The sequence below is a fragment of the Narcine bancroftii genome, chromosome 1 (genome assembly GCF_036971445.1).
Source record: "Narcine bancroftii isolate sNarBan1 chromosome 1, sNarBan1.hap1, whole genome shotgun sequence".
Classification (NCBI taxonomy): domain Eukaryota; kingdom Metazoa; phylum Chordata; class Chondrichthyes; order Torpediniformes; family Narcinidae; genus Narcine; species Narcine bancroftii.
This window is the reverse complement of record NC_091469.1, coordinates 259,656,991-259,684,736: the sequence shown is the minus strand read 5'-3', so window position 1 is coordinate 259,684,736 and position 27,746 is coordinate 259,656,991. Positions and strand designations below refer to the sequence as shown.

The following is a 27,746-nucleotide window of genomic DNA, read 5'->3' as shown; positions in this document are numbered from 1 at the left end:
ACCTTCTACCCAGAACAAAAAAAAACCAGCACAATGCCCAGAGCAAGAGTTAACTGCAGGAAAATTGTTTTTCGGAATGTAAAAGGTGTGGTGGTCAAGTTGTTTATAAAAATGGTTTGACACTGACTTGTTATTTCTTTGTTGTTTTTCTGCAGAGGGGCTTCCTAAAGAGCAATTTTGTGTCCTAATGAAATGTAATTTGACGCCAGAAGAAGCTTCATTCAAAACTGCAAACAAAAGCAAATACAACTGAATGTGTCACTTCAAAATAGAACTAACATGGGAGTGTTTGAATTTTAAAAAGTACACTGGGACTGAATTTTGCCACTGCTAACAGGTCTGATGGACACAGGAGAAAGTTATTAAGACACCATAGTGTTTGTTATAAGCTATAGAGTGCTTTTAGAGAAAAAAAATATATAAGGCTTATCAGAATTACTCTTCAAAAGATCTTTGGTTTCTCTTCAGATTGTATAAATCTTTTGCCTTTTACTAAAGATAATCCAGATGTTTTTGGTTTACTTTCAGAATAGTTTTGCATTTTAAATTCTTCTAATGTTTTAGTTGAAACTGTTTTGTGTCCCTGTGATGGCCAGGTATTTTGCAGGTAATGGGTTTACCAAAGATTTAAATAATAATTGCTGGATTGTTTTATAATTCCATTAAATTGCCATTACTTAAGGTGTACAAACTCATTGATAGTGGTGTACATGATGCTAGTTTTCTGGTCATTCTGAGTTGAATGTTATCTAGTTTGGTCTTGCATTCTAGAAATTAGAATTTACTTAACATTAAAATAAGTAGGTAATATGAACAGTCCATAATGTAACTAACAAAATAGAATTAACAAAAAGTACAAAGTTTGTATGGGGGGGGGGGGGGGGTGAGACACTAAAGTCTGCAGATGTGGTAAATACACAGAAGTACTAGAGGAACTCGGGAGGTGGTTCCACGATTCAAGTGGGCCTGCAGTGTCCATGGGATGGTTGGGCTTGAAATGTTGGTTATATATCTTTGCCTTCTCTGGATGCTATGGGACCTGCTGAGTTTCTCCAGTATGTGTGTATTTACAAAGTTTATACTATTATGATTTGTGCGGTAGATTATTAATCTGTCCTTGGAGAGGATTTAAGATGCTGGATTTGAAAACTTGCGTTTAGAAAGGTACAATTATATACAGTGATTTTGGGGGAGGGAGGGGAAATGGAGATCTCAAAGAAACATAGAGAAACCCAAAGGATTGGGTAGAGTTTTGGTTTTGTAATGTGATATGCACAGATCATGTTTACACAATGTAACTAATCTGGGAGAGGAAATTTAAGATGTGAAGTATAATTGGATGCTACCCTTTCTAATTAGCAATAAAATGGTTAAACAATGAGAATGTAACTGTAGATAGTGTACATTTGTACTATAGTGTAACCATCCCACCACCTCAGAAGAATATTTTATTGATGTTTTTATTGCATTATAAAATTCTAAAGAGGAAGTTTGTATTTTTATATACTGGGTTGCCTGACCAGTTGGTCTGCTGATACAAGGGCTTTTGTAGACCTGGCTTTTATTTAGAAACTTGGGTCTGATGATGGCAGAATTTCCAATTGGATTCCTTATTTCCCTCAGTAGAGACGAGAGAGAAAAAAAACTGGGAGGCAGACGTAAAGGACAAAAGTCGAAGTGGGTGGGTGGGAAATAAGTAAGGGTACAGGCTGACCTGGAAGTTGGAAGAGGTGGTTCCACGATTCAAGTGGGCTAGGGATGGGAAAACCAGGGTTTTTTTTCCATTGATGTGCCATGTGATTTCTACAGAACCATTAAGTTCTTTGTGGAAAATTCCAGAATTGTGATTTTGTGTGGAGCAGTCAGTAACACCAAATGAATAAGCAGCATTTTAAGCATGTAGATAAATGGATGGTTGTTGAGGTTCTTTGTAAATGTCCTGATATTATGAATTATGGCAGTACTAATTTTTAACTGTAAAAATGCCAGCTTTGCTTTTGTAAAACTGTTTTCAAAAAATAAATGTTTTAATATTTCATCTGATCTCAAAATTCATCTTCATGGTATATAATTTAGTATGTCAGTCTGAAGGAATTGCCAGAGGATATCCCTTTGAGACTTTACAATTATGACATAATGGTAATTGAAAAGAAAACTTGAAATACTCTCTCACAAGTTGTGTGGCAAGTCGTGTTGAAGACTTCCAAGCTCTCTCTGATAATGCCAGATAAACAGAAGGGAGGGGAAAATTCCAGGATACCTGCGTGAAACTAAGAATTCACCGCTTGTATTGCTTGTGGAAGAGTGCAATTTCCAATTTGACTGCCTCTGTCCTAGAGTTGATCTGCTTCTGTGCATTCATATCTCAATGTTCTTGTATGGGTACAAAAATCTAAATACTTGGTGCATGCAAACGGGCGGTGAAAGTGGAACAGAACAGAAAAGACAGCAGCCTCGAAACAGGTCTGAAGAATTCCATCATCTTTTGAAGGTGAAAGGTGAAAATTTGTTCTGAATAGGAGCCAGAATCAATTGGGACAGCCTTTATTACCCAACTGAATTACCCTTTGGGCCTGGGTGGCAAGTCTTCAAAAATCACTGCTGGCTATGTGGGAAGGAATTCAAAATTATGAGCCAGTGGAATGCAGGAACAGAAGTTTGTAACTTGGAGGCAATTACGTACTTATATTAAGTTTTTTAAGATTATGTTTGGGAGCTATTTTGGAAGATAATGAAGGCAAAATGGCTTTAGAGGGAGGGCATCCCAGTCCAGTGTATTACATCATATAAAGGAAATTGAAGATGTAACAAATGTAAATGTTCCATTTTAATGAGATATTATGACTAAATATAGTACTTAATGACTAAAGGAACACAGTGATTTATTCTTAATTTAGATCCCTAGTGTAGAAATTAAATCCAGTATTCCGGCTCTCTCAAAATCCTATTCATTAAACACCACTTATAGAGCTACAGCAGGACTTAGTCTGGTAATTTCTGTGTTAAATTTCTCATACTGATTTTCTTACCTCTTTATTTCTCCAACCTCATGCAGCCCATTCAGGTGACTCTTCTCCTTGTTGTCTTCAGTTTTAACCAGTTTGCCTTTGTATGTCTGACATATGAGCTTTAAACTGTGGCATTCCATGCCAACACCCGATCCCTTGGCCTCAATCCCTTTATAATTTTCAGATTCTGTTTGAACCTGATTTTTTTTTGTGTATAAGCTTTTGGTCAAACATCCAGTTGTTCAGTGATGAGCTGCTTTTATGAAATATTTTGTTGTTCTATCATATTGCATAATTAGTTGTTGCTTTGCATTCCCCAATTAAGATTTTTAATCTTTTTTTTTACAAATTACATTCGGTATCATTTTTAGTCCTTTTACACACCTAGAACTTCCACCAGCGTTGTCTCCGCTCCATCCTCAACATTCATTGGAGCGACTTCATCCCTAACATCGAAGTACTCGAGATGGCAGAGGCCGACAGCATCGAATCCATGCTGTTGAAGATCCAACTGCGCTGGGTAGGTCACGTCTCCAGAATAGAGGACCATCGCCTTCCCAAGATCGTGTTATATGGCGAGCTCTCCACTGGCCATCATGTCAGAGGTGCACCAAAGAAGACGTACTCAAACCGTGCATCTTGGCGCCTCACAGTTCGGCGGGCAGTAACCTCCTTTGATGAAGACCGCAGAGCCCACCTCACTGACAAAAGACAAAGGAGGAAAAACCCAACACCCAACCCCAACCAACAAATTTTCCTCTGCAACCAACCGCTGCAACCGTGTCTGCCTGTCCCGCATCGGACTTGTCAGCCACAAACGAGCCTGCAGCTGATGTGGACATTTACCCCTCCACAAATCTTCGTCCGCGAAGCCAAGCCAAAGAAAAGTAATTCAATCCAAATAATCGCAAAGTATTTTTATAAATGTCCTTAAATATTTGTAAACTGCTCACTTTATTTCTCTGACACAGTTCACTTGGTATTATTTCCCATTTCAAACTAAAGAGATTCTTACCCCAAAAATATTCAATGCCATAAACATATCTTTAGCAATGTCACATTTCAAAACATGTTAATTTGGAAGTTTAATTCTATTCCAACTTGTGCAGAAGGAAGGATTTGAATAACATTTGACATCCTACTCTGGGGATATTTGTATGTAAACAATTTAATTGCACCTTTATTCCTATAAATCCTTCCATTTGTGTTCCCCTTTTTCCTACTTGATCATTCATAACCCACCACAATTTTCTGTCATGTACCACATTTGATGGCATACAAGATCCACTTTTCCCTGCCACAAAAATATCCCCTGTTCTTGTATCCTAAGTTGAAATTGGGGTGATAATGCTGAGGAACACCAACATTGATCATTGTTGCTGCTTGGCTCACTAGCATCACCACCATCTATTATTGAGGACTGGTGGTGCACTGTCGAGGGGGGCGGGGGGCAGAAGGAGGAGGAGAGTGGGATCAGTGTGGGAGTTGGCAGCTGGCTGTTGGGAGACTCTCCCAGCGGCCCGCTGTGGGTCCCTGTACTGGTCCCACCGCCCCGGGGACCAGCACGGGGACAGACGAGGGGGGGGGGCCGAACGTGGGGTCGGACAGCAGCAGTTTGTTCTTAAAATGTTTTCTGCTATAGCTGAGCTGCTTTTGTTTTCTCTAAAGATGTTTCCTGTTGTCTGATTTGCAAGTTTTTTTCTGCAGCTACAGATTTCAATAACACTCAAAGCTTACCTGTAAATACACAAAACCCTTGTTAATTTTCCCCGTAGAAATGGGGTGGGTCTTATATGCCATCAAATACGGTATTTGCCTCCTTTATGCAAAGTTGAAAATTGTGCCATACCCTCATGATGTCACAGTTCTAGCTCTGGTCATAAGAGTACATAACTCTTGCACCGTTTTATCCTATTGGACTGGAGTCGATACTCTACAGACATGAAACCAGGCCTCTGGCATTTATCTAATTAAACATTTCAGTTTCTGAATCCTTTTATTTCTCTGCACTTGGAACTAAGCAATAATCCAGGCTTTCCACACTCGTATTTCCTGTGTAGTCCATCTATCAATTAGTCTAAGTGTTCACTCAACTGTTTGTACAATTTGCACAACTCTTATTATTGGAATGTACTTGACTTCATTGTTGTGACCTTCTACATTGTGATTGTTTCCAATTTCTCATAACTGCTCTGCTATGGTTTGCTGTTCCTTTCACACCACCAACCCTCCTAGGAAGCGGGAAAACTTACTGAGCGTGCTGCACTCGGCAACCTTTCCCACTTCACCCTGATTTACCTGTTTAATCGGCCACCCATGATTTTAAGGGCTGGGGGGTGGGTCCCCACTTCCAGCGGTGACCATGCGAGAGCAGGTTGTGCTTTCACAGTGCCAGAAGGCAATTAGTGAGTTAACTTGGCTGGGCTCTTGACACTTGCCCCCACCAAGTGTCAGAGCCCGGATGGATTTAACTCTCCCTGCTAGATTGGGATGTTTTACACTACATGCTTACTGGGAATGAGTCTGTTAAATTAGCCGGTTAACCCACATGGAATTGACAGTGTGAAAAGGGGCTACTGTTTCTTTTGGGTGCAATTCCTGTATGTTCATGTACCTTAGTTAATTATTTAGTTAGCACCTCATTTTAAACACCTTGTATCTTAAGTTGATCAGTGGCTGTGCACAAAAAAAACCAAGATGCAGTTTTTCAGCTAAGCAAACATTCCAGCACTGTATTCCCAAGGCATGATACTTACTACATGTTCTCATTTTCCATTCACTGGTCTTTGAATTAAAAACTTTTTCATCTTATGAATCAAGTGCTTGGCAAAATCTAAACTACTGTACTTCAGTATCTATGCAGGATAACCCCAATAGATTACAGGGGAAAATTAGTGGCTCTTTGAGATTTCTCAGTGAGTCTGCAATGGGCTGAGTGGACTTCCATGTTGTAAAGGAACATGATAATATAGCAACTATCTTGAAACCGAAGCCTTTTAAGACTATGGTCATGCACAAGACTTCACTGAATAGGTATGGTAGCATGGTAATTTAGTTGTATTCTTTTGACGAAAATGTTTTAGGACAGTTAATTAAGTAAGGCTGATTCCTTCTGAGTTTTTGCCAAAAGCATTCTCATACTCCATGGTTCGTCCTCTCTCCAATCCCTTTTTTGTTTTTGCCAGAATTTTCAAATGCCTCTTACATACAAGTCAATTTAATAATTCTGAAGTGATTCAAGATCAGAATTTAGAGTAAAAGGTTTGTGGTGAAATTTCTGTGAGGGAAGGGTTGGTCGAAAGCAAATATGATCATGTGTATGAGTGCGTCACAAGTGAGTCTGTGTCTGAACACATCAGCCATTTGCAACCTTTTTCTGGGCTATGATGCCTTGGGACTGCTCAAAGTTTGTAGGTCCCCTCACCTGTGAAGCAGCCGTTTAGTTGGTTTCTTCCATACTTCCGTCCTGTTGACTGAGTTTTTTTTAAAAATTGTTACGTGAGGTGAAAAGAAAGCAAAGGCTTTTATTCTGAACATATCAACTGTGTGATTTCAGAACAAATAAACAGGAAATTTTTCTTATTGAAAATGTAGGAAAGAATAAAACCTGTACGTACATATTAGAAAAAAGATATACAAAAGATTCTTAGAGCACAATGATTGGTACACAATGAATCATAAGGGAATCTTAAGCATAAACGTGAAGATGTGAAAGCTTAAAAGACCTTTAAAAAGTAAATATAAAATTAAAATTTTAGAGAGATCTTTGAGCTTGCTGTTCCTGTGCAAGTTTTTTTTTAACTTTTTTATTTTTCACACCATAAATCACAATAGCCATGATATACACTTTTTCTTTTCCACACATTTACAGTGACTTTTTCTCCCTCCTCCCAAGCCACCCCCCCACCCCCCCCTCTCATCCATTTTAGGTATACAATCTAGGTTGCATTAATTCAGTTAGACAATGTTGTCATTCAACAAAAATACACCAGAAATTCTACTGAGTCCATTCTTTTCTTTTCTTCTCCTTCCATCAACTTAGGTAATGTTTGTTCCCGGTAGGTTTTCGCTATTGTATTTAATGTAAGGCTCCCATACTTGTTCGAATATTTCAATATTATTTCTTAAACTATATGTTATTTTTTCTAATGGAATACATTTATTCATTTCTATATACCATTGTTGTATTTTCAAATTATCTTCCAATTTCCAGGTTGACATAATACATTTTTTTGCTACGGCTAGGGCTATCTTGACAAATCTTTTTTGTGCATCTTCCAAGTCAATTCCAAATTCTTTATTTTTTATGTTACTTAGGAGAAAGATCTCTGGATTCTTTGGTATATTGTTTTCTGTTATTTTATTTAATATCTGATTGAGATCATCCCAAAATTTTTCTACTCTCTCACATGTCCAGATTGCATGAATTGTTGTTCCCCTTTCTTTTTTACATCGAAAAGATCTATCAGATACTGTTGGGTCCCATTTATTTAACTTTTGCGGTGTAATGTATAGTCTGTGTAACCAATTATATTGTATCATACGCAGCCTCGTATTTATTGTATTTCTCATCGTTCCAGAGCATAACTTCTCCCATGTTTCCTTTTTTATCTTTATATTTAAATCTTGTTCCCATTTTTGTTTAGTTTTACCATTTGTTTCCTCATTCTCCTTTTCTTGCAGTTTAATATACATATTTTTTATAAATCTTTTGATTAACATTGTATCTGTAATCACATATTCAAGGTTACTTCCCTCTGGTAAACTCAAGTTGCTTCCTAATTTATCTTTCAAGTAGGATCTCAGTTGGTAATATGCCAGCGCTGTATCTCCAGTTATATTGTACTTATCTCTCATTTGTTCAAAGGATAAGAATCTACTTCCTGAAAAACAATTTTCTATTCTTTTAATCCCTTTTTTTTCCCATTTTCTAAAGGCAAGGTTGTCTATTGTAAAAGGGAGTAGCTTATTTTGCGTCAATATTAGTTTTGGTATTTGGTAATTTATTTTATTTCTTTCTACATGAATCTTCTTCCATATATTGAGGAGATGGTGTAATACTGGAGAAGTTCTATGTTGTACCAATTTTTCGTCCCATTTATATAATATGTGTTCAGGTATCTTTTCCCCTATTTTATCTAATTCTAGTCTCGTCCAGTCTGGTTTTTCCCTTGTTTGATAAAAATCTGATAGGTACCTTAATTGTGCGGCTCTATAATAATTTTTGAAGTTTGGCAATTGTAAGCCTCCTTGTTTATACCATTCTGTTAATTTATCTAGTGCTATCCTCGGTTTCCCCCCCTCCATAAAAATCTCCTTATTATTTTCTTTAACTCTTTGAAGAATTTTTCTGTCAGTTGTATTGGCAATGCCTGAAATAAGTATAGTATCCTTGGAAAAATGTTCATTTTAATACAGTTTATCCTTCCTATCAGTGTTAGTGGTAGCTCTTTCCAATGCTCTAAATCGTCCTGTAATTTTTTCATTAATGGATTGTAATTGAGTTTATATAATTGGCCTAGATTTTTGTTTATTTGCACACCTAGGTATCTTATTGCCTGCGTTTGCCATCTGAATGGGGATTCCTCCTTAAATTTTGAGAAATCCGCGTTATTCATAGGCATTGCTTCACTTTTATTTACGTTTATCTTGTATCCCGACACTTCTCCATATTCCTTCAATTTCTTATATAGTTCTTTTATTGATAGTTCTGGTTCTGTTAAGTACACTATCACATCATCCGCAAACAGACTGATTTTATATTCCCTGTCTTTTATTTTTATTCCTTTTATATTATTATCTCTTCTTATCGATTCTGCTAGTGGTTCTATAGCTAGCGCAAACAATAATGGTGATAGTGGGCATCCCTGCCGCGTTGACCTGCTTAAGTTAAATTGCTTTGATACATGTCCATTTACTGTCACTTTCGCTAATGGTCCCTTATATAATGCTTTAATCCAATTAATATACTTCTCCGGTAAACTGAATTTTTGCAATACTTTGAACAAGTAATTCCATTCTACTCTGTCGAAGGCCTTCTCTGCGTCTAAAGCAACTGCTACTGCCGGTGCTTTATTTCCTTCTACTGCATGAATTAAGTTAATAAATTTACAAATATTGTCTGTTGTGCGTCTTTTTTTGATAAATCCAGTTTGGTCTAAATTTACCATTTTCGGTACCTGTTCTGCTAATCTGTTCGCTAATAGTTTAGCTATTATCTTATAATCTGTGTTTAGCAGAGATATTGGTCTATATGACGCTGGTGAGAGTGGATCTTTCCCTTGTTTTAGTATCACTGTAATTATTGCTGTTTTACATGAATCTGGTAAGTTTTGTGTCTCATCAATCTGGTTGATTACATCCAGGAGGGGCGGTATTATTAGGTCTTTAAATGTTTTGTAGAATTCTATTGGGAGTCCATCCTCTCCTGGTGTCTTATTATTTGGTAAATTTTTTATTATCTCTTGTATTTCTACTGTTCCAAATGGTTCTGTTAATTTATTTTGTTCCTCTATTTGTAGTTTTGGTAGTTCAATTTTAGTCAAAAATTCATCTATTTTCCCTTCTTTCCCTTCGTTTTCGGTTCGGTATAATTGTTCATAGAATTCTCTGAAGTTTTCCTTAATTTCTTTTGGATTATATGTAATTTGTTTGTCTTTTTTCCTTGTTGCCAATACCATTTTCTTAGTTTGCTCTGTCTTAAGCTGCCATGCTAAGATTTTGTGTGTTTTTTCACCTAGTTCATAATATTTCTGTTTTGTCTTCATTATATTCTTCTCCACCTTGTATGTTTGTAATGTTTCATATTTTATTTTTTTATCTGCCAATTCTCTTCTTTTGGTTGTATCTTCCTTTATTGCTAATTTTTTTTCTATGTTTATTATTTCCCTTTCCAACTGCTCTGTTTCCTGATTATAGTCCTTCTTCATCTTGGTTGCATAACTTATTATTTGCCCTCTAATGAATGCTTTCATTGCGTCCCATAGTATAAACTTATCTTCCACTGATTCCGTATTTACTTCAAAGTACATTTTTAATTGTTTTTCAATAAATTCTCTAAAATCCTGTCTTTTAAGTAGCATGGGGTTTAATCTCCATCTATACATTCTTGGAGGGATGTCCTCTAGCTCTATTGCCAATAACAGGGGTGAGTGGTCCGATAATAGTCTAGCTTTATATTCCGTTTTCCTAACTCTCCCTTGAATGTGGGCTGATAACAGGAATAGGTCTATCCTTGAGTATGTTTTATGTCTAGTCGAGTAGTGTGAGTATTCCTTTTCTTTTGGGTTTTGTTTCCTCCATATGTCCACAAGTTTCATTTCTTGCATTGATTTAATTATAAATTTGGTTACTTTGTTCTTCCTGTTAATTTTTTTCCCCGTTTTATCCATATTTGGATCCAAATTCAGATTGAAATCCCCTCCTATTAGTATGTTCCCTTGCGTATTAGCTACCTTCAAAAAGATATCTTGCATAAACTTTTGATCTTCTTCGTTAGGTGAATATATATTAAGTAGATTCCAAAGCTCTGAATATATCTGACATTTTATCATAACATATCTCCCTGCTGGATCTATTATTTCCTCTTCTATTTTAAATGGCACATTTTTGCTAATTAATATAGCCACTCCTCTTGCTTTTGAATTATACGATGCTGCTGTTACATGTCCTACCCAATCTCTCTTTAATTTCTTGTGCTCCAATTCAGTTAAGTGTGTTTCTTGGACAAATGCTATATCTATTTTTTCCTTTTTCAGTAAATTTAGTAGTTTCTTCCTTTTAATTTGGTTATGTATTCCATTAATATTTAGAGTCATATAGTTCAGCGTAGCCATTTTATATTTTGTTTATCTTCTCTTTCTGTTTTTCCATCATTACCTTTCCTCCTTTTCCATTTCTGTTTTCTTATTTTCAACTCTTTACCAGACAACATTCCTACAACATCCAACATTTTCCTTATTCTCCTATTTCTATCTTCTTTATCCCCAATCTCCCCTTCCCCACCTGAGTTGCCCTTTATCCCTTGTCGGACAACCACATCTCCCCTCTCCATTTGGATTTGCGAATCCACTCGCAAGCGTCAACTGATTTTGCAGTGACCGCTCTTTTCCCCCACCCAGCCCCCCCAGAAAAGATTTCGCTTTTTATATGTCACAAAGGTCACTCTTTTAATTCCCTCCTTATTCTCTCTATTCCATTACCTTCCCTTATTAATTCTTGTCTATACTCTCTATGTTTTCCTCTAATTACAGATACTTTCACATATGCCCATTGTCTCTATTCACTCTTATACCTCTTTACCCGCATACATATCAATCGTGGTCATTTTTACCCTCCTTACCCGTCTTCATCCCTCAGTCTATTTTTGTCTTTACCCACATACATATCAATCGTGATAATTTTTGCTCTCATTACCCGTCTTCATCCCTCAGTCTATTTTTGTAATTGTTCTGCAAATTTTCGTGCTTCTTCTGGATCCGAGAATAGTCTGTTTTGTTGTCCTGGAATAAATATTTTCAATACCGCAGGATGCTTCAGTGTAAATTTATATCCTTTCTTCCATAAAATCGCTTTTGCTGTATTGAACTCTTTTCTCTTCTTTAGGAGTTCAAAGCTTATATCTGGATAAATGAAGATTTTTTGCCCTTTATACTCCAGTGGTTTCTTGCCCTCTCTTACTTTTTCCATTGTCTTCTCCAGTACCTTTTCTCTTGTAGTATATCTTAGGAATTTTACTACAATAGATCTTGGTTTTTGTTGTGGTTGTGGTTTAGGGGCCAATGCTCTATGTGCCCTTTCTATTTCCATTTCTTGCTGTAGTTCTGGACATCCTAGGGCCTTGGGGATCCATTCTTTTATAAACTCCCTCATATTCTTGCCTTCTTCATCTTCCTTAAGGCCCACTATCTTTATGTTATTTCTTCTGTTATAATTTTCCATTATATCTATTTTTTGGGCTAGTAATTCTTGTGTCTCTTTAGTTTTTTTATTAGATTCCTCCAATTTCTTTTTTAAGTCTTCTACCTCCATTTCTGCTGCTACTGCCCGCTCTTCCATCTTGTCCATTTTTTTCCCCATTTCTGTTAAGGTCATATCCATTTTATTTATTTTCTTTTCTGTGTTGTTTATTCTTCTTCTTAAATCATTGAATTCCTGTGTTTGCCATTCTTTAAATGACTCCATGTATCCTCTAACAAGAGCAAGTATATCCTTTACCTTGCCTTTCCCTTTATCTATTTCACTGTATTCTTCCTCTTCTTCTTCCTCTGGGTTGACCATCTGTTGTTTCTTTGATGCCCTTTCCTCCTCTTCTTTCTTGTTTCCATTGTCCTCTGTGGTCTCTTCTTGCTGCAGGTGTTCTGCAGCTGTCGTTGCCGGCTGTGGAGATCGACTCCCCAGCTGGTCCCCCCTCCCGTCGGTGTGTTTTTTTTCATGCGCATCGCGCATGCGCGACTCCTCGCGCATGCGCGGTTGCGCACTTTTACTCGGCTCTGTGAGCCATTGTTGTAGTTCTTTTTCTACCGACCTGAGGTAGTGGGGTCTTCTCTCCACAGCGGGCCTCTTCGGACAGGTAAGGCCTTCACCTTTTTCCTCCGTTGTCTTCTCTTCCTCTCTTCTTTCCGTTGATTTTGATTTTTCTCCTTTTGTCTCCATCTTCTTTCCACCTTTATACTCACTTTTCTTTAACTTGTATTTCTGTGCCTTTGTATTTTCTCTTGTTTTTCCCGACTTTTCTGGAGAGGGCTGGAGTTCACCGTCCGGCCACTACTCCATCACGTGACTCCGGCCCCTGTGCAAGTTTTTGATGTCAGGTTCCAAATTGGAAAGTGATAGTTGAAGGTTGCCTCTTGTTGTGATATTTTTTTAAAATACTTTTATTGCATTTAACATAAATCTTACAAATAAAAACAAATAACAGGTCATGTATACACATAGGTAGAAAATAAATAAAACTACATTAGACCATCCCTTGATCTAAACCAGGGGTCAGCAAAATGGTCTATCCAAAGGGTTGTTAAATGTCTAGGCTATAGTAAAATTTATTATTGATAATATTTATTTATTAATTTTACATGCTTGGGGGTCGACGAGAGATCAAGGATTCCATGAAGAGGTCGATGGTTTAAAAAGTTTGCCGACCCCTGATCTAAACAAAGGGCAAGTTCTGTCTAATGATATGATCTTTGCCAACCATATTTAAACCCAAATTTAATAAGTTAATCTTTTATATAAAAAAAGAAAAATCTAAACTACCCCTCCCTCTAATCAAGGTTACCTTGTAGAAAATGATGTAAGGTTATGGATCAAATAACAACCTTCAAACTCTCTGAAGCATCCAGAGAATTCTTTCAAACATGATAATATCTATGAATGGGCCCCCACATCTTTTCAAATTGAAACTCTCTTTAATGTTATATCTAATTTTCTCCATTTAAATATGACATTACATCATGTAACCACTGTGTGTGTGTAAGTGAAGAGTCATCTTTAACATAACAGTTTACAGCACGGAAACAGGCCATTAGGCCCTTCTAGTCCGCACCGAACCAAACACCCCTCTCTAGTCCCACCTCCCTGCACAATGCCCATAACCCTCCATCTTCTTCTCATCCATATACCTGTCCAACCTTTTCTTAAATGATACAATTGACTCCGCCGCCACTATTTAAAATTGCTTGTCTGGTTGTAAACATGATAAAATGCTAATACTCTCTCCTGAGTTGCAGACTATATATCTGGTTCATGGGAAAAATCAAAGCAGTTAAAGGGCATGATTGTATTTTGATATTAAAAATTGTTGATAAAGTTTGGAAAATGTTTTTCCAAAATCTTCCTAAATTGGGGCCATCCCAGAACATGAATCAGTGAAACTTCAAAAATTTTACATTTCTCACATAGTGGATCGACATCTGCATAAAAATTAGATCATTTGAGTTTGGACATATTTTCTAATCTATGTTGGCAATTTTAGGATCCTTTTTATCCTTTTCCTTTTCTAACTTGACACATAATCCAGTAATGAGAAATAGGTTGAGAATATGGGTTCAATTTAGAAAGTTTTTGTTTATAATAGTTTTTTCTCTTTCTAGTCCCATTATAGATGACAAACTATTTCAACCATCTGTGTTAGACATAGGTTTTAAGGAATTGTACAGATTAGGTATCAAAAGTTTATAAAGATCTTTTTATTTCAGATAACTGTTCTTTTGAACAATTGACAGCCAAATTTATTCTTCCTAATAGATATTGTTTTTAAAGGTAATTATGAGTTTGGCATTTTGTTTAGTTCAAGCTTTTTGATTTTCCCCTCTAATCTCAAATATTCTTGATTTATTTTTTTTAAACTTACATTTAGTTCCGTGGATTAATGTCATTTATTTATAAAGACCTACTGGATTTAAGATCAGCCTCAATGGCTGTGAACAAGATTTGAACCTAACATTTTCAGATGAAGATTGGTACTCTTAGCTTGTCCTCATTTTGTGCAAGACATCATTTATTACAATTTAAGTTGAAACATAGAATATACGTGTCCAAACTCAAATGATCTTGTGATGTTCAGTCTATTCCTGGATCTTGTCAAGGAAGCCACCTTGGTGAATCCACTACATCACTCTGAAAATCAACTTCTTGAATTTAAGTGCCAACATTGGTCGGTTGTTCCTCAAATGGGTTTTATATGCAATTACATTGAGGTTTAACAGGTCATTGCATCTTTCCTGAAGATCTGTGTGAATATGCTTTAGATTAGGGGCCACATACAGAAAAATATGAGTCACGGGCCAAACACCATTAAGGTTGGCAGTTTTCAACCAGTTTCACTGCAAGAAAAACTGTTTTTAGATCAGAAAACCTCTGTGCCATTGCAATTTAATTTTCTATCAAAACAACTATCTGACACTACTGAATAGTTTAACTGTTAACATTACAGTAGGCATTTCTCTACCTGCTGCTCTACAATTTAAATGAATATAATACAACTCTAAAACATTTAAAAAAAAACACAGCAAAAATAAAAAGCTGGGTGCAAAATAAGAACAGGAGAAAAGATCAAGAAAGGGACAAGGCCGTCTCCAACATTGCTCCAGAACTCTCAGTGAATACATTTCATGGCCTGTGTCATGATGTCATAACCTGTGTTATGATGCCATGTATAAATCTGTAGATAGACTTTAAAAATAGACTATTGAAGTTAACAGATTCCTTGCAAATCAAACAAAACATTTCCTCTTCTGAGAAATAGTATTAATTTTCCCCACCAAGTCTGAATTTTTCAGCACCCCTTACTATTTTCTGTCTTCAGTTCCACTACATTTGATCAACTGAGGTAGAAGTTAAAAAAAAATTTAACCATGGTAAACATTTTCAATCAATCAGTAACAATGCAACAGTTAACCTTGTAATTGTTCAAAATGGCAGCAACATCTAGTGTTGAAACTAAAAAGTGTAATGTACATACAGTGTAATACAAGTGTCCGCCGCATAACGTCCGACCGCCTCTACGTCCATTATCCAATAGGGTTATAATGGAGTTCAGTCAGAAATCCTGATGGGAGAACAGGACGTAGCAGATATAACTGGAACTGAAGAAGAGGGAAGGGTAAAGGAAACTGCAGAAGAAGTTCACTGTTAAGGTCTGCAAAGAATCTGGTTAACCCCTTAACAGCTTTTTGAAGAGATGGACCCAAACACTGAATGCTTTTCATTGGTAGAGAGGAATGGTCATTCAGTGTTTGCTGCATATAAAGAAATTCAAAGCAAATTAGGCCAACAACACTGAATACATTCCTGAAGAAGCCGACACCTCCCCAAGAAGAGCTTCAGCCAGGTCCTTCAGGCATTACCAGAGCGACAATTTATCAGTGGAGGTTATTCCACCTGAAACTCTGAGGAAGTTGAGAACGGTGATGAGGATGATCCTGATAAATTGTGTGATCGAGGCTAATAAAAAGTGTGAACATAAAAGTGAAGAAAAATTAGTTTAATTTATCATAAGTTCAGCATCCTATAGTTTTTCTGTATATACAGTAACGTGGCATTTGCAAAACGTCCACATCCCAGAATGCCCAGTTTCCCAGAACGTATTATGGACGTCAAGAGGCGCATTCCTGTATATTGTTAGAGACTATGCTCTAACAGGCCACAGTTCTCATGGGCTGTAGTTTGGCCATCTGTGCTTTAAGTGTTTCAATAAACAGAAATGTCATTGACCTTCAGTACCTCTGTGTTAGTGTCTGGATTTGGAAATAGTAAAAATTCCCAGCTATTACAAAATGAAAGCACTTCTTACCAGGGTTAGCTCATAAGTCAACTTAAATGTTATGGAAAATAATGAACAGTACATACCTTTTACAATAAAATTTAACCTACATTCACTACCCATCACAAAAACCAAGCAAAATGAGATTGTTTGCAGATTTGAGCAGATAGAGCAAAACTTTTCAGCCTGCGCTCTTATTTCCTGGAATTGAAGACAATGGAGCAAAAGAGGAAAACTATGTTGAAGGCAAACACAATCATGTCCAAGCAAGGAATGCTCTAAAAATATTGTTAATTTTACACATTTATCTAGGTCATTTCAGGCTGTCTCCAAAAGCCTCCAACCTTGTAAAAATCTCGCATTGCTTGGCAACTCTACAGCAATGCCCTAGGAGTAGTCCTTTCCTTCCTCCCCCACCTAAAAAAAAGTTTCATCCATTCAGATTCCATTCCCCTGTATACCTTGGACCCCTCCACCCCCATGAAAGATTTCCATTCATGCACCCCCCCCCCCTAAAAGCACTGTGGTGCCCAGGGTGGCTGGATGTCACCCTCCCAACCCCCATTAAGAATTGCTGATCTGCAGTGTGTGCCTCTGTAGATTTAACTCCCTTGGCATTGGACCAAAATCTTGTTGCATTGAGTGTGCATGGAACCTGATGTCTTTCAGCATAATGTGTCAGTTACATGTCACACAAATTGGAACAAGAGTTGTTGAAAATTATCCTTAATTTCATGGTCTGGCTGTAATATTCCCACAAAACCGCCATGTGATGAAACAAGTATTATGTCTGTATCCAAAAATTTAGGAAAGGCCTATTATTGTTTGTCCTTCAGTCACTATAAATGCTTTAAACTTGTGTTAATATTGCCCTTGAATCATTGCAATCTGCTCTTGAGCATTTTTTTGTTAATATTTTCTGATCTTTTTCTGGAATTTCTCATGTATCGGAATTTCACCAATTGAAATATCTATTCCTCATCAAGCCAGATGGACTCTGAAAATTTCGTAAATGTTAGAACTGAAGCACTTGAGTCCTCTGAACTCTAGCCATGCAAACATTTTAACGACACATTCCAGCCTTCCTTCTCTGTCAGTGCAACCATGTGATTGCATTTTAATCAACTCTATGTCAATATTGTGATATATTTACAATTTAACCCCCTTTGTGACTTGCTGTGACTGTAGTAAAAACACATATTTCAGTGCCCATAGGAGATACTGTATATAACCAAGGTTTCAGCCCCAAGCCCTTCTTCAAGGCGTGAGCCAAAAACAGGCAGGGCCATAAATAAAAAAGCCTGGGGAAGAAGGGAGAACAGCAGGGGGTAGAGTGCAGGCCAAAAGTCAAAATTGGACTTGGCGAGGAGGACAGGAGAAGAAAGGTGAGATTTGAATTTTCAAGGGTATCAGGTGGTGCAAAGAGATAGACAGGATGGTAAGGGAGGTGGAGTTGCACTCTTAATCAAAGATGAGCTCCAGGCAATAGTGAGGGATGATATAAGATCTAAAGAGCATAATGTTGAGTCCATTTGGGTAGAGATAAAGAATAACAAAGGGAAAAAATTATTGGTGGGTGTTATCTATTGCCCACCAAATAACAATAGTTTAGTGGCACAGGAAATAAATAGAGAGATAAGTGAGGCATGTAATAATGATACGGCAGTCGTCATAAACTTTAAGAGACAACAAGGGGTTACAAAGCAGGTAATAAGAAATGGGAAAAAGGATTATGAAAGTAAATTCCCACATAGATTGGGAAAATCAAGTTGGCCATGGGAGTCTGGAAGAGGACTTCATAGAATGCATCTGCAATAGCTTTCTAGAGCAGCATGTTAAGGAACCCACAAGAGAAAATGCTCTCCTGGATCTAGTGTTGTGCAATGAGATAGGTAGAATAAATGATGTTATAGTCAGAGACCATCTGGGAAATAGCGATCATAGTATGATTGAATTTCTCATTCAGAATGAAGGGGAAATAGTTAGATCTAAAACTAGTATATTCTTAAACAGGGGTGACTACCATAGGATGAGGGAGGAATTGGGCAGAGTGGACTGGGAGCACAGGTTAATTGATGAAACAGTTGAGGAACAGTGGAAGATTTTCAAAGAAATATTTTGTAATGCTCAACAAAAATATATTCCGGTCAGGAAAAAGGGCAGCAAGGGAGGGAAAAATCAACCGTGGTTAACAAAGGAAATAAAGGAGAGTATAAAATTGAAGGCGCAGGTGAACAAAGCTGCAAAGAGCAGTGGGAAACTGGAAGATTGGGAAAACTTTAAGAGACAACAAGGGGTTACAAAGCAGGTAATAAGAAATGGGAAAAAGGATTATGAAAGTAAATTGGCACAAAATATAAAAACAGAAAGCAAAAAATTTTATAAATATATAAAACGGAAGAGGGTGGCTAGAGTTAACATAGGACCCTTGGAGGATGAGAAAGGAAAACTGGTAGCAAAAAATGAGGAAATGGCCGAGGCATTGAACGAATATTTTGTGTCAGTCTTCACGGTGGAACACACGTCCAGCGTGCCCAAGTGAGGAATTAAGGATGTGAATGTTGGGGAGGGCCTTGATAAAATAGTTGTTACAAAGGAAGTAGTGATGGAGAAACTAATGGGACTAAAGCCAAACAAATCACCTGGTCTTGATGATATGCATCCAAGGGTTCTGAAGGAAATGGCAGACGTTATAGTTGATGCATTGGTGGTCATATACCAAAATTCCTTGGATTCTGGGCAGGTCCCAGCAGACTAGAAGACAGCAAATGTCATGCCACTTTTTAAGAAGGGATGTAGGCAGAAGACTGGAAATTATCGGCCAATTAGCTTGATGACTGTAGTTGGAAAAATGCTTGAAGCCGTCATTAAAGATGAAATAGTGAAACTTTTGGAACGTAAGGGTTTAATCAGGCAGACGCAGCATGGTTTTAGAAAGGGAAGATCTTGTTTGACAAACTTGTTAGGATTCTTTGAGGATATAATGGGTGCGGTGGATAGAGGGGAACAGGTTGATGTTGTATATTTGGATTTCCAGAAAGCGTTTGATAAGGTGCCGCACAAGAGACTTATCAGTAAGTTACAGGAAAGTGGAGTCCGGGGAAGTCTATTGGCATGGATCGAAAATTGGTTTTCTGACAGGAGGCAGAGAGTCGGGATAAATGGGAGTTTTTCAGGTTGGCACAGAGTGGTAAGTGGGGTGCTGCAGGGGTCAGTGCTAGGCCCACAACTGTTCATCATTTACATTGATGACTTGGAGGAGGGGACAAAATGTGGTGTAGCCAAGTTTGCGGATGACACCAAATTGAGTGGAAGAGCAAATTGTAATGAGGATGTGGAGAGTCTGCAGAGGGATATAGTTAAGCTGGATGAGTGGGCAAAGGTCTGGCAGATGGAGTACAATGTTAGTAAGTGTGAGGTTATCCACTTTGGCAAGAAAAATAAAAGAGCTGAATACTATTTAAAGGGTGAAAAACTACAGCATGCTGTTGTACAGAGGAACTTGGGAGTGCTTGTGCATGAATTGCAAAAAGTTAGGTTGCAGGTGCAGCAGGTTATTAAGAAGGCAAATGAAATGTTGACCTTCATCGCAAGAGGAATTGAATTCAGGAGTAGGGAGGTAATGTTGTAACTGTATAAGGTAATGGTGAGACCACACCTGGAGTTCTGTGTCCAGTTCTGGTCTCCATATTTGAGGAAGGATATACTGGCTTTGGAGACGGCCCAGAGGAGGTTTACTAGGTTGATCCCTGGGATGAAGGGGTTGACTTATGATGAAAGATTAAATCGTCTAGGATTGTATTCGCTCAAATTCAGAAGAATGAGAGGAGATCTTATAGAAACATATAGGATTATGAAGGGTATGGATAGGATAGGTGTAGGAAGGTTTTTTGAGCTGGCCGGGGAAACTAAAACGAGAGGACACAGTCTCAAGATTCGGGGGAGTAGATTTAGGACAGAGATGAGGAAAAATAGTAGTGAATGTTTGGAATTCTCTATCCAGGGAAGTGGTTGAGGCTGCTTCATTAAACATATTTAAAATTTGGTTAGATAAATTTTTACATGATAGGGGAATTAGGGGATAAGGGGAGAAGGCAGGTAGGTGGAGTTAGGTCATAAATTAGACCAGCCATGATCGTATTGAATGGCGGAGCAGGCTCGATGGGCCATTATTGGCCTACTCCTGTTCCTACTTCCTATGTTCCTATCAGGAGAGGAGGTTGCTCTGCAGATGGAAGGAGAGAAACAGAGAGAGATGGGGGTGGGGGTGGGGGGGGGGGGAGAGGCTCACAGTAACGAGGACAATTTTCAACCAGTGACACTGCAAGTAAAACCTGTGCCATTGAAATTTCATTTTCTATCTGAAAACTATAAGACACTACTAAACAGTTTAACTGTTAACATTACAGGAGTTTATTGTTGTGTTCAACTATTACTGTAGGCATTTCTGTGCCTTCTGCTCTTCAACTAAATTAATACCCAGCGTCTGAACCTTCCTAACCTCCCATGTGGGACCTGTCCATGAAGACAGCATTCACAGCCTTTCCTTCCATCACCTTTCTTGGCAACCTCCTTGAAAAATTGTCAGATTGGTGAAACATGAACTACAATGCACAAAACCATGTTGAATATCCTAATTAATCCCTGGCTATCCACATACTCGTACAGGTACATGATCCTTTATCTGGAACCCTTGGAGGGGGACAGTGTGTTCTGAAGTTTGGATTTTTCCAGATTTTGGAAAGCCCACCCGAATTGTGCTGCCATATCCACCTCCACCCCCTTTCAGTCGCCCAGCCGTCTTCCCCAACCGCTGGTCCCTTGGCCGCCCGGCCGCATCCCCCAAGCGCTGGCTGCCTTTCTCCCCACTTACCGGAATTTGGAGCTTTCCGGATTTTAGATGTTTGGATAAAGGATCGTGTACCTGTATATCCAATCTCTTAGAACACCTTCCAATAATTTACCAACTACTGACATCAGGCTCACTGGCCGACAATTTCGATGGCTACATTTGGAGCCATTTTATAAAAACAACAGAATGACATGAGCCACCCTCCAATTCTCCTGCACCCATGGCTGAGGACATTTTAAATATTTCTGCCAAAGCTCCTGCAATTTCTACACTAGTCTCCCTCAAGATCTAAGGGAATATCTTGTTGGGCCCTGGCTCACGGGAGTGGACTGGCTTGAAAGTCTGTAGTGGGGTCTTGGTGTGTCTGTGCACCTTGGTGCTTTGGCACTGCAAACAGGTTTTAGCCCACAGGGTCCCATCATGGTGGAGGCCGTGCCACACAAACTTGTTGGACAACAGGCGGACTTGTGCACCTTATGGAGGGGTGGGACAGGCTGTGGATTTGATTGAACACCCGCCGTCACCAGGTAGGATAAGTCTGGGGAAATCTGTGGATATGTCGCACAGTAGAGACGGGCCTCCTGGTGAAGGGCAGAAATCGCTGACCTACCGTCTGGTAGGCCTGGATGTTTGCATCCTCTGCCTGATCCTGGGCCAGCTGGGCAAAGTCGAGCCCCCCTGAGGTGAGAGCGATCATGGGTCTGGATAACACGTTGGCCACCACATTGGATTTGCCTGCGACGTGGCGGATGTCTATTGTGTACTCTGAGATGTAAGAGACCATAGGTCTGAGATCTTGCTGAGTGCGTAGGTGAGTGGTCTGTGTAGGCGGTGAAGACCTTTTCTTCTAGTATGTATCGGGAGTGCCGTATCGCCAGGTACAAGGCTAACAACTCATGTTTGAACGCACTGTATTTGAGCTCTGGCATCCAGAAGCATTTGCTGAAGACTAGTCAACCCATTGATCCAGCATCACACCCACTGCTCTGTCCAATGCGTCCATTGTAAGGGCCGGGGGTGGTGGGGGGGAGGTCGAGGACTGTGGCTTGCGCTAGTGCCACTTTCATGGTCTGAAATGCTTCTGTGATGGTACAGCATTCACTGGAGCGTCTTGATGCTGAGCTTGATGAGGTCGAACAGGGGCTGCATGAGGGTGGCCACTCCCGGGAGGAAGCGATGATGAAAGTTCACCATCCCCAGGAACTCCTGTAGGCCTTTGATCATGCTCGGCTTGGGAGTTTTGGATGACTTCTACCTTGTTCGGCAGCGGTGTGGCTCCCTGTGGGGTGATACGGTGTCTCAGGAAATAGATTGTCTCTAGGCCGAAATGGCTGGGTTCACCACAAGTCTGAACTTCTGCAGCCTGTCAAAAGGGAGAGTCAGGTGCATCCTGTGTGTTCTAGTGTCAGGGCCGGTGATGAGGATATCATCCAGGTAGATGAGTATGAAGTCAAGGTCCCTACCAACCATGTCCATCAGCCACTGGAACATCTGGGCTGGGTTCTTCAGTCCGAATGGCATCTGCAGGAACTCAAAAAGGCTGGGATGCACTGGGTTTTGATGCTACCCCTTCATGAAGTCTACCTTGGAAAAAACTTGGCGGCCTGGAACCTTGTGGCAAAATCCTGGACATGTGGGATAGGGTACCTATCTTCTACGGCAGCACCACAGATTAAAGTGATATCCACACAGTGCAAGGGTGAACCAATAACTGACTTTATTGTTTGAATTCGTCACATTGCACGCTGGGGAACATCCATTTCTGGTGACGTGTGTGCAGGCTTCCAGAAGTGACGGCTGTGTACCAGGGGATCGAGGAGGAAACACTGGAATTTCTCGTACTTATCTCTCTGAAGGTAGTTCAGTAGGGTCTTAATAAAGGGTTCCAACCCAAAATGTTGAGATTCACCATTTCTATCGTGACATTGGCTAATGTCATCAATGAAAATGATCAAAGTCGGCTGTGAGCCATTTTCAAGGTCTATCCTTAATGATTCAACAACATTATACTGGACAACAATTTTTTTTCTCCTGAATAAAATGGGGATTATGTTAGAAAACCAAGCTGAAATCAAAGATGATTTCAGATTTGTTGTATCTGTCTTACATGGGAAGTTGGAAAAACATTACATTTTATTGAATTTAGTATGTTTAATCACATCATGAGCCTCCACATCGATGCAATCACAAAGAAAGCTCGCCAGCGGCTATATTCTGTGAAGTTTCTGAGGAAATTCAGTTTGTCACTGAAGACTCTTGCAAACTTCGACAGGTGTACTGTCGAGAGCATTCTGGTATGGAGGTGCCGACTCTCAGAACAAGAATAAACTCCAGGGGGTTGTTAACTCGACATCACTGGCACCAGACTCCATTCCATCGAGGATTTCTACATGAGATGGAGTCTTTAAAAAAAAGCAGCCTCTCTCCTCAAAGACCCCCACCACCCAGCCCATGCCCTCTTCACTCTGCTACCCTCAGGGGAAAGATGCAGGAGCAGACGAACACTCAGTGGCACAAGGACAGGGTCTTCCCCACTACCATCAGATTCCCGAATGAGCAAAAATCTTGGCCTTACTTTTCGTGCACTATTATTTTTTATATTGTTGTTGCAAGATGGTTAATGTGACGCTGCTGCAAAACACCAAATTTCGTGACTTCTTCATGACCATAAATTCCAATTCTAATGATGCTGACACATCGCATTAGTTCAACTGACCTAAAAATATTTTGCCGCTGATTTTCCTTTGTACTCGGCATCTGATGCTTCTCATGTCAGCGTCCAACAATAGTTGGCCAACAGTGATAGATTCCAGTTGCCCCGATACAGGTACACAATCCTTTATCCGCACATCTAAAATCCAGAAAGCTCCAAAACCCAGCAAGTGGGGAGAGAGATGGCAGTGTGAGTTGGGCGGGCGAGGGGGAGAGACGGCAGCACGAGTTGGGAGGGCAAGAGAATGAGACCGGCGACGCGAGTTGGGTGGGCGAGAGACCGAGATCGTCAACGCGAATCGGGCGGGCGGGGAGGGCAGACAGCAGAGCGAGTCCGGCAGGCGAGGGGGAGAGAACAGCAGCGCAAGTCGGGTGGGCAGGCAGGGGGGGGAGATGGCAGGGTGACTGGAAGGGGGTGGGGGTGGATATGGCAGCCCAATTCGGGTGGTCTTAAATCTGGCTTTTTGAAATCTGGAAAAATCTAAAATTCAGAACACACTGTCCCTCAAGGGTTCCAGATAAAGGATCGTGTACCTGCACCATTTTTCCATGGTCGCAATATCCTGGTGAAATCTTTCACCTTGTTTGTCACTGACTGCACCGAGATCAGCCAGGAAGAAGTCCAAGTTTGAATGAAGAAAATTAATTTTCAATGACATTTGTACTTCATGTTTTTTTTAAGTTGAAGCATGTTAAAAAAAAATGACAGGAAACCACAAAAATAAGTTGTATCTGAAAAAAAAGTATTTGCTAGGAAAATTTCAAGGTGATTTTTGTGATTAACAGCCCAAAATCCATAAATACAACCAAAGGTGTTCAGAAAGCAAAACATTCATTGTCTAGTGTCATTTAAAGTTAGAGATTATTGTGTAATGCATTGAATGGTCTAATTATGCCCTATTGGTCACCTGATACAGTACAGGACATTCCCAGACTTGCTTGTTTATCCTGCCTGAAGCTCGCTTGCCACTCCCTGAGCTATGTATGTCACCATCTGTTTGTTATCGAGCCAACACTCCTTTCTGTTGCCATGGTCGCCATTAACATGCCCTGGAGGGTTGAGGTTTCCTCAAAAATCTTTATTTTAATCATTTACAAACTTAAAAAGTTCCACAGTGGGTGAACAAAACTTGCAGGGTCACAGTCACACAGGAATGGGTGAGGTTTCTTTGTGACACAGGGTTTATTTTATATTAATGCCACTCAGGTTAAACAGAAAAGCACGTTGGGAAGCATGATGTTTGCTGGTCTTTTTTTTAAGCACTCTCATGCTAAAGAATACTCTTCTAACTTCCAAGTTATCCTTCGTGGCACCAATTTCTCCCTCAAAAATGAATGCAGTGCAGTTAAATCGTTATATGAAGCATTAAGAAATTACTCAGCTACAAATAGCAATTGTCTGAAGGAACTCCGTGGGCTTGGCCGCATCAGCAGGAGGAAAAGGTTTGTCAATATTTTGGGTTGGAGTCCTTGGACAAGAAACGACTGAGGTTCCGGCAGCTGTGACAATCTCCACCCATTTTTGTGTCCGCCCAATTGTGCCCTGCCCTCACAAAAGAAACACTCCTTATAGCATGAAGGTTCACATGGGCAACAATTTCTGCTTCAGTAATGAACTGCCACGGGAAAGGCACCAGCCAAATGAAAATGCAAATGCTTCCAGTTGACGATGAATATTATTGGCTGCTTCCTGTCTGCCCTGCTGCATACTCGCCTAACAACCATTCTCAGTTCAGACTTCACACCCAGGTAATCTCCTGCACAGATGCCCAAGCCATCGTCAAGAAAATATGTTCCCACAACAGCTTATTAGTGCAATAACCATGCACCAATAGCACTGTTTTAGAGTCATTCAGCGCAGAAACATATCCTCCAGACCTCCACATCCATGCTGATCATCTTTTACTCATCTGCACCCACTTCATTTGCCTGCGCTTTCGTAGCCTATGCCATGGCAATGTAAGTGCTCACCTAATACTGAGAGAATATTCTCTTTCAGCACCAGCTAAAGCACTACATTCCAGAATCAGTAGAAAAAAAGTGCCTCAGATCTCTGTTAGCGATCTTCTCTCCTCTCACCATACCCCATAATACTAAGCCTAAACCCACATTCCTTAAGAAATTAGAACAAAGGTAGAAGCAGCATCCTAAAAGCAGCACAACAAATTTTTCCCTTGGCCCAATGACAAACTTTAGGACAACATATTTTTCAGGTACCTGGGACTAATCATGAACTTGTTGACTCAACCTGTCACCATGAGTCTGCAATCATTTGATGCATTCAACAACTTTGCTCCTATGGGCAATTCTGATTATCGTTGAAGGGTTCTAGCCCAAAAACATTGAGCATTCTTTTTCTCCCACTGATGCTGCTCAACCTTCTGGTTTCTCCAGCAGATTGTTACTCCAGATTCCAGTACCTGCTATCTCCTGATTCTTTTCTGTCCTGCCTCCACCCCAATATAATACATTTATCCTCATGAGCTCCTTGTTTTGAGTGTAATAATATGCAGCATGTACAAAGAAACACAGAGTTTCAGAAGATGAGTGCTTCACCTCGAATTGTCAAGTAGGGCAGCATGGTTAGGGTAACAGAGTTACGGCACCAGCCACTCAGGTTCAAATCCAGAGCTCTCTGTAAGGAGTTTGTACGTTCTACCCATGCCTGCATGGGTTTCCCCCAGTCCGCTCCCTTCCTTGAAAATACTAGGATTGCAGGTCAATTGGGTGTAATTGGGCTGATGGTCAGGAAGGGCCTGCTATTGTGCTATATGTCTAAATTTAAAATTTAAATTTCAAGAAAATATGTTTCCACAACAGTTTACAAGAAGTGTACTACAATCTTAGACATGAGTGTCCGCTGTATACTTTTGAACCAAAACCAGGTCAAATGATGTGAAGGGTTAAGAATTGACAGTCTCCCTAATGTCAAAACAGCATCCATGCTTCCTTTTCATCTATACAGGATATGGAGTAATTTTTTTTATTTAGGCTTTAGAGAGAAAGCACAGTAACAGGGTGTTCAAACCATGAGCCCATGCCACCCAAACACACCAATGAACCTACGAACCCAATTCATTTATAGAGGGTAGGAGGAAACCTGAGCACCGGGAAGAAACTCATGCAGTCATGGGGGAGGTGGGGGGGGGGGGGCGAATGTATTTTGTTGACAGTGCTGGATTCGAACTGGTGCTGTAACAGTGTTGCATTAACTGCTCTGCAAACCATGCTGCCCTAATTGGTAAGTGTCCAATTAGACCTCAGAAAACAAGTAAATATAGTTGTAATATGAATATCATCAAGATAGAGGCCAGAATACCCCAATGTAAAGACGCATATTCTACCCCTATGCAGCTGTCGGGAGGCCATCTGAAAGAGCAGGAGGCGCCTCAGAGGTTCACTTTCCAACCCTCCTTTGAGAGGGATAATCGCCAGAGCACTGTCGTCCCCCTAGACACCTGAATGCAGCTGCCTTAAAGCGGCTGCTAAGGGGTGGGCTGATGACAATCAGCTGGCAACCCAACTCCCTGCCTTACAGCCCCCCTCCCCGCTGCCCCTGCCCCCTGGCGCAGGACGTCAGGACAAGGGCAGCTGGCGTGGGACTTCAGGGTAGGGGCGGCCTGCCCCAATGTCCTGTGCCGGCAGCCCCTGCCCCGGTCCTGCACCTACTGCCCCTGCCCTGATGTCTCGCGCTGGCCACCCCAGCCCCAACGTCCTGCACCGGCCGCCCCAGCCCTGTAGTCCTGCGCCAGCAGCCCCTGCCCCATAGTCCTATGGAGCTTGCCCCTGACCCCACATGCCCCGCCAGCTGCCCCTGCCCTGACGTCCAGCCGGCCACCCCTGCCCTGTAGTCCCATGCTGGCCGCCCCTGCCCCGACATCCCCCGCCGGCCGCCCCTACCCCACCATCCTGA

The 27,746-nt window shown here is 40.2% G+C and overlaps 1 protein-coding gene and 1 long non-coding RNA gene across 3 annotated transcripts in view; one reads left to right on the top strand and one right to left on the bottom strand.

Moving 5' to 3' along the window:
* LOC138742305 (plakophilin-3-like) overlaps positions 1 to 2,043 on the top strand; it is a 69,758-nt gene extending 67,715 nt beyond the window's left edge. For both annotated transcript variants that reach the window (XM_069896564.1, XM_069896560.1), the window contains exon 13: positions 156 to 2,043. In XM_069896564.1, coding sequence (XP_069752665.1) covers positions 156 to 188 — 33 coding nt within the window. In that variant the 3' untranslated portion in view covers positions 189 to 2,043. The remainder of the gene's footprint in view (positions 1 to 155) is intronic.
* The window catches only part of LOC138742311 (uncharacterized), a 48,675-nt gene that overhangs the window by 11,597 nt on the left and 9,332 nt on the right, over positions 1 to 27,746 (bottom strand). The gene's annotated exons all lie outside the window — the stretch shown is intronic.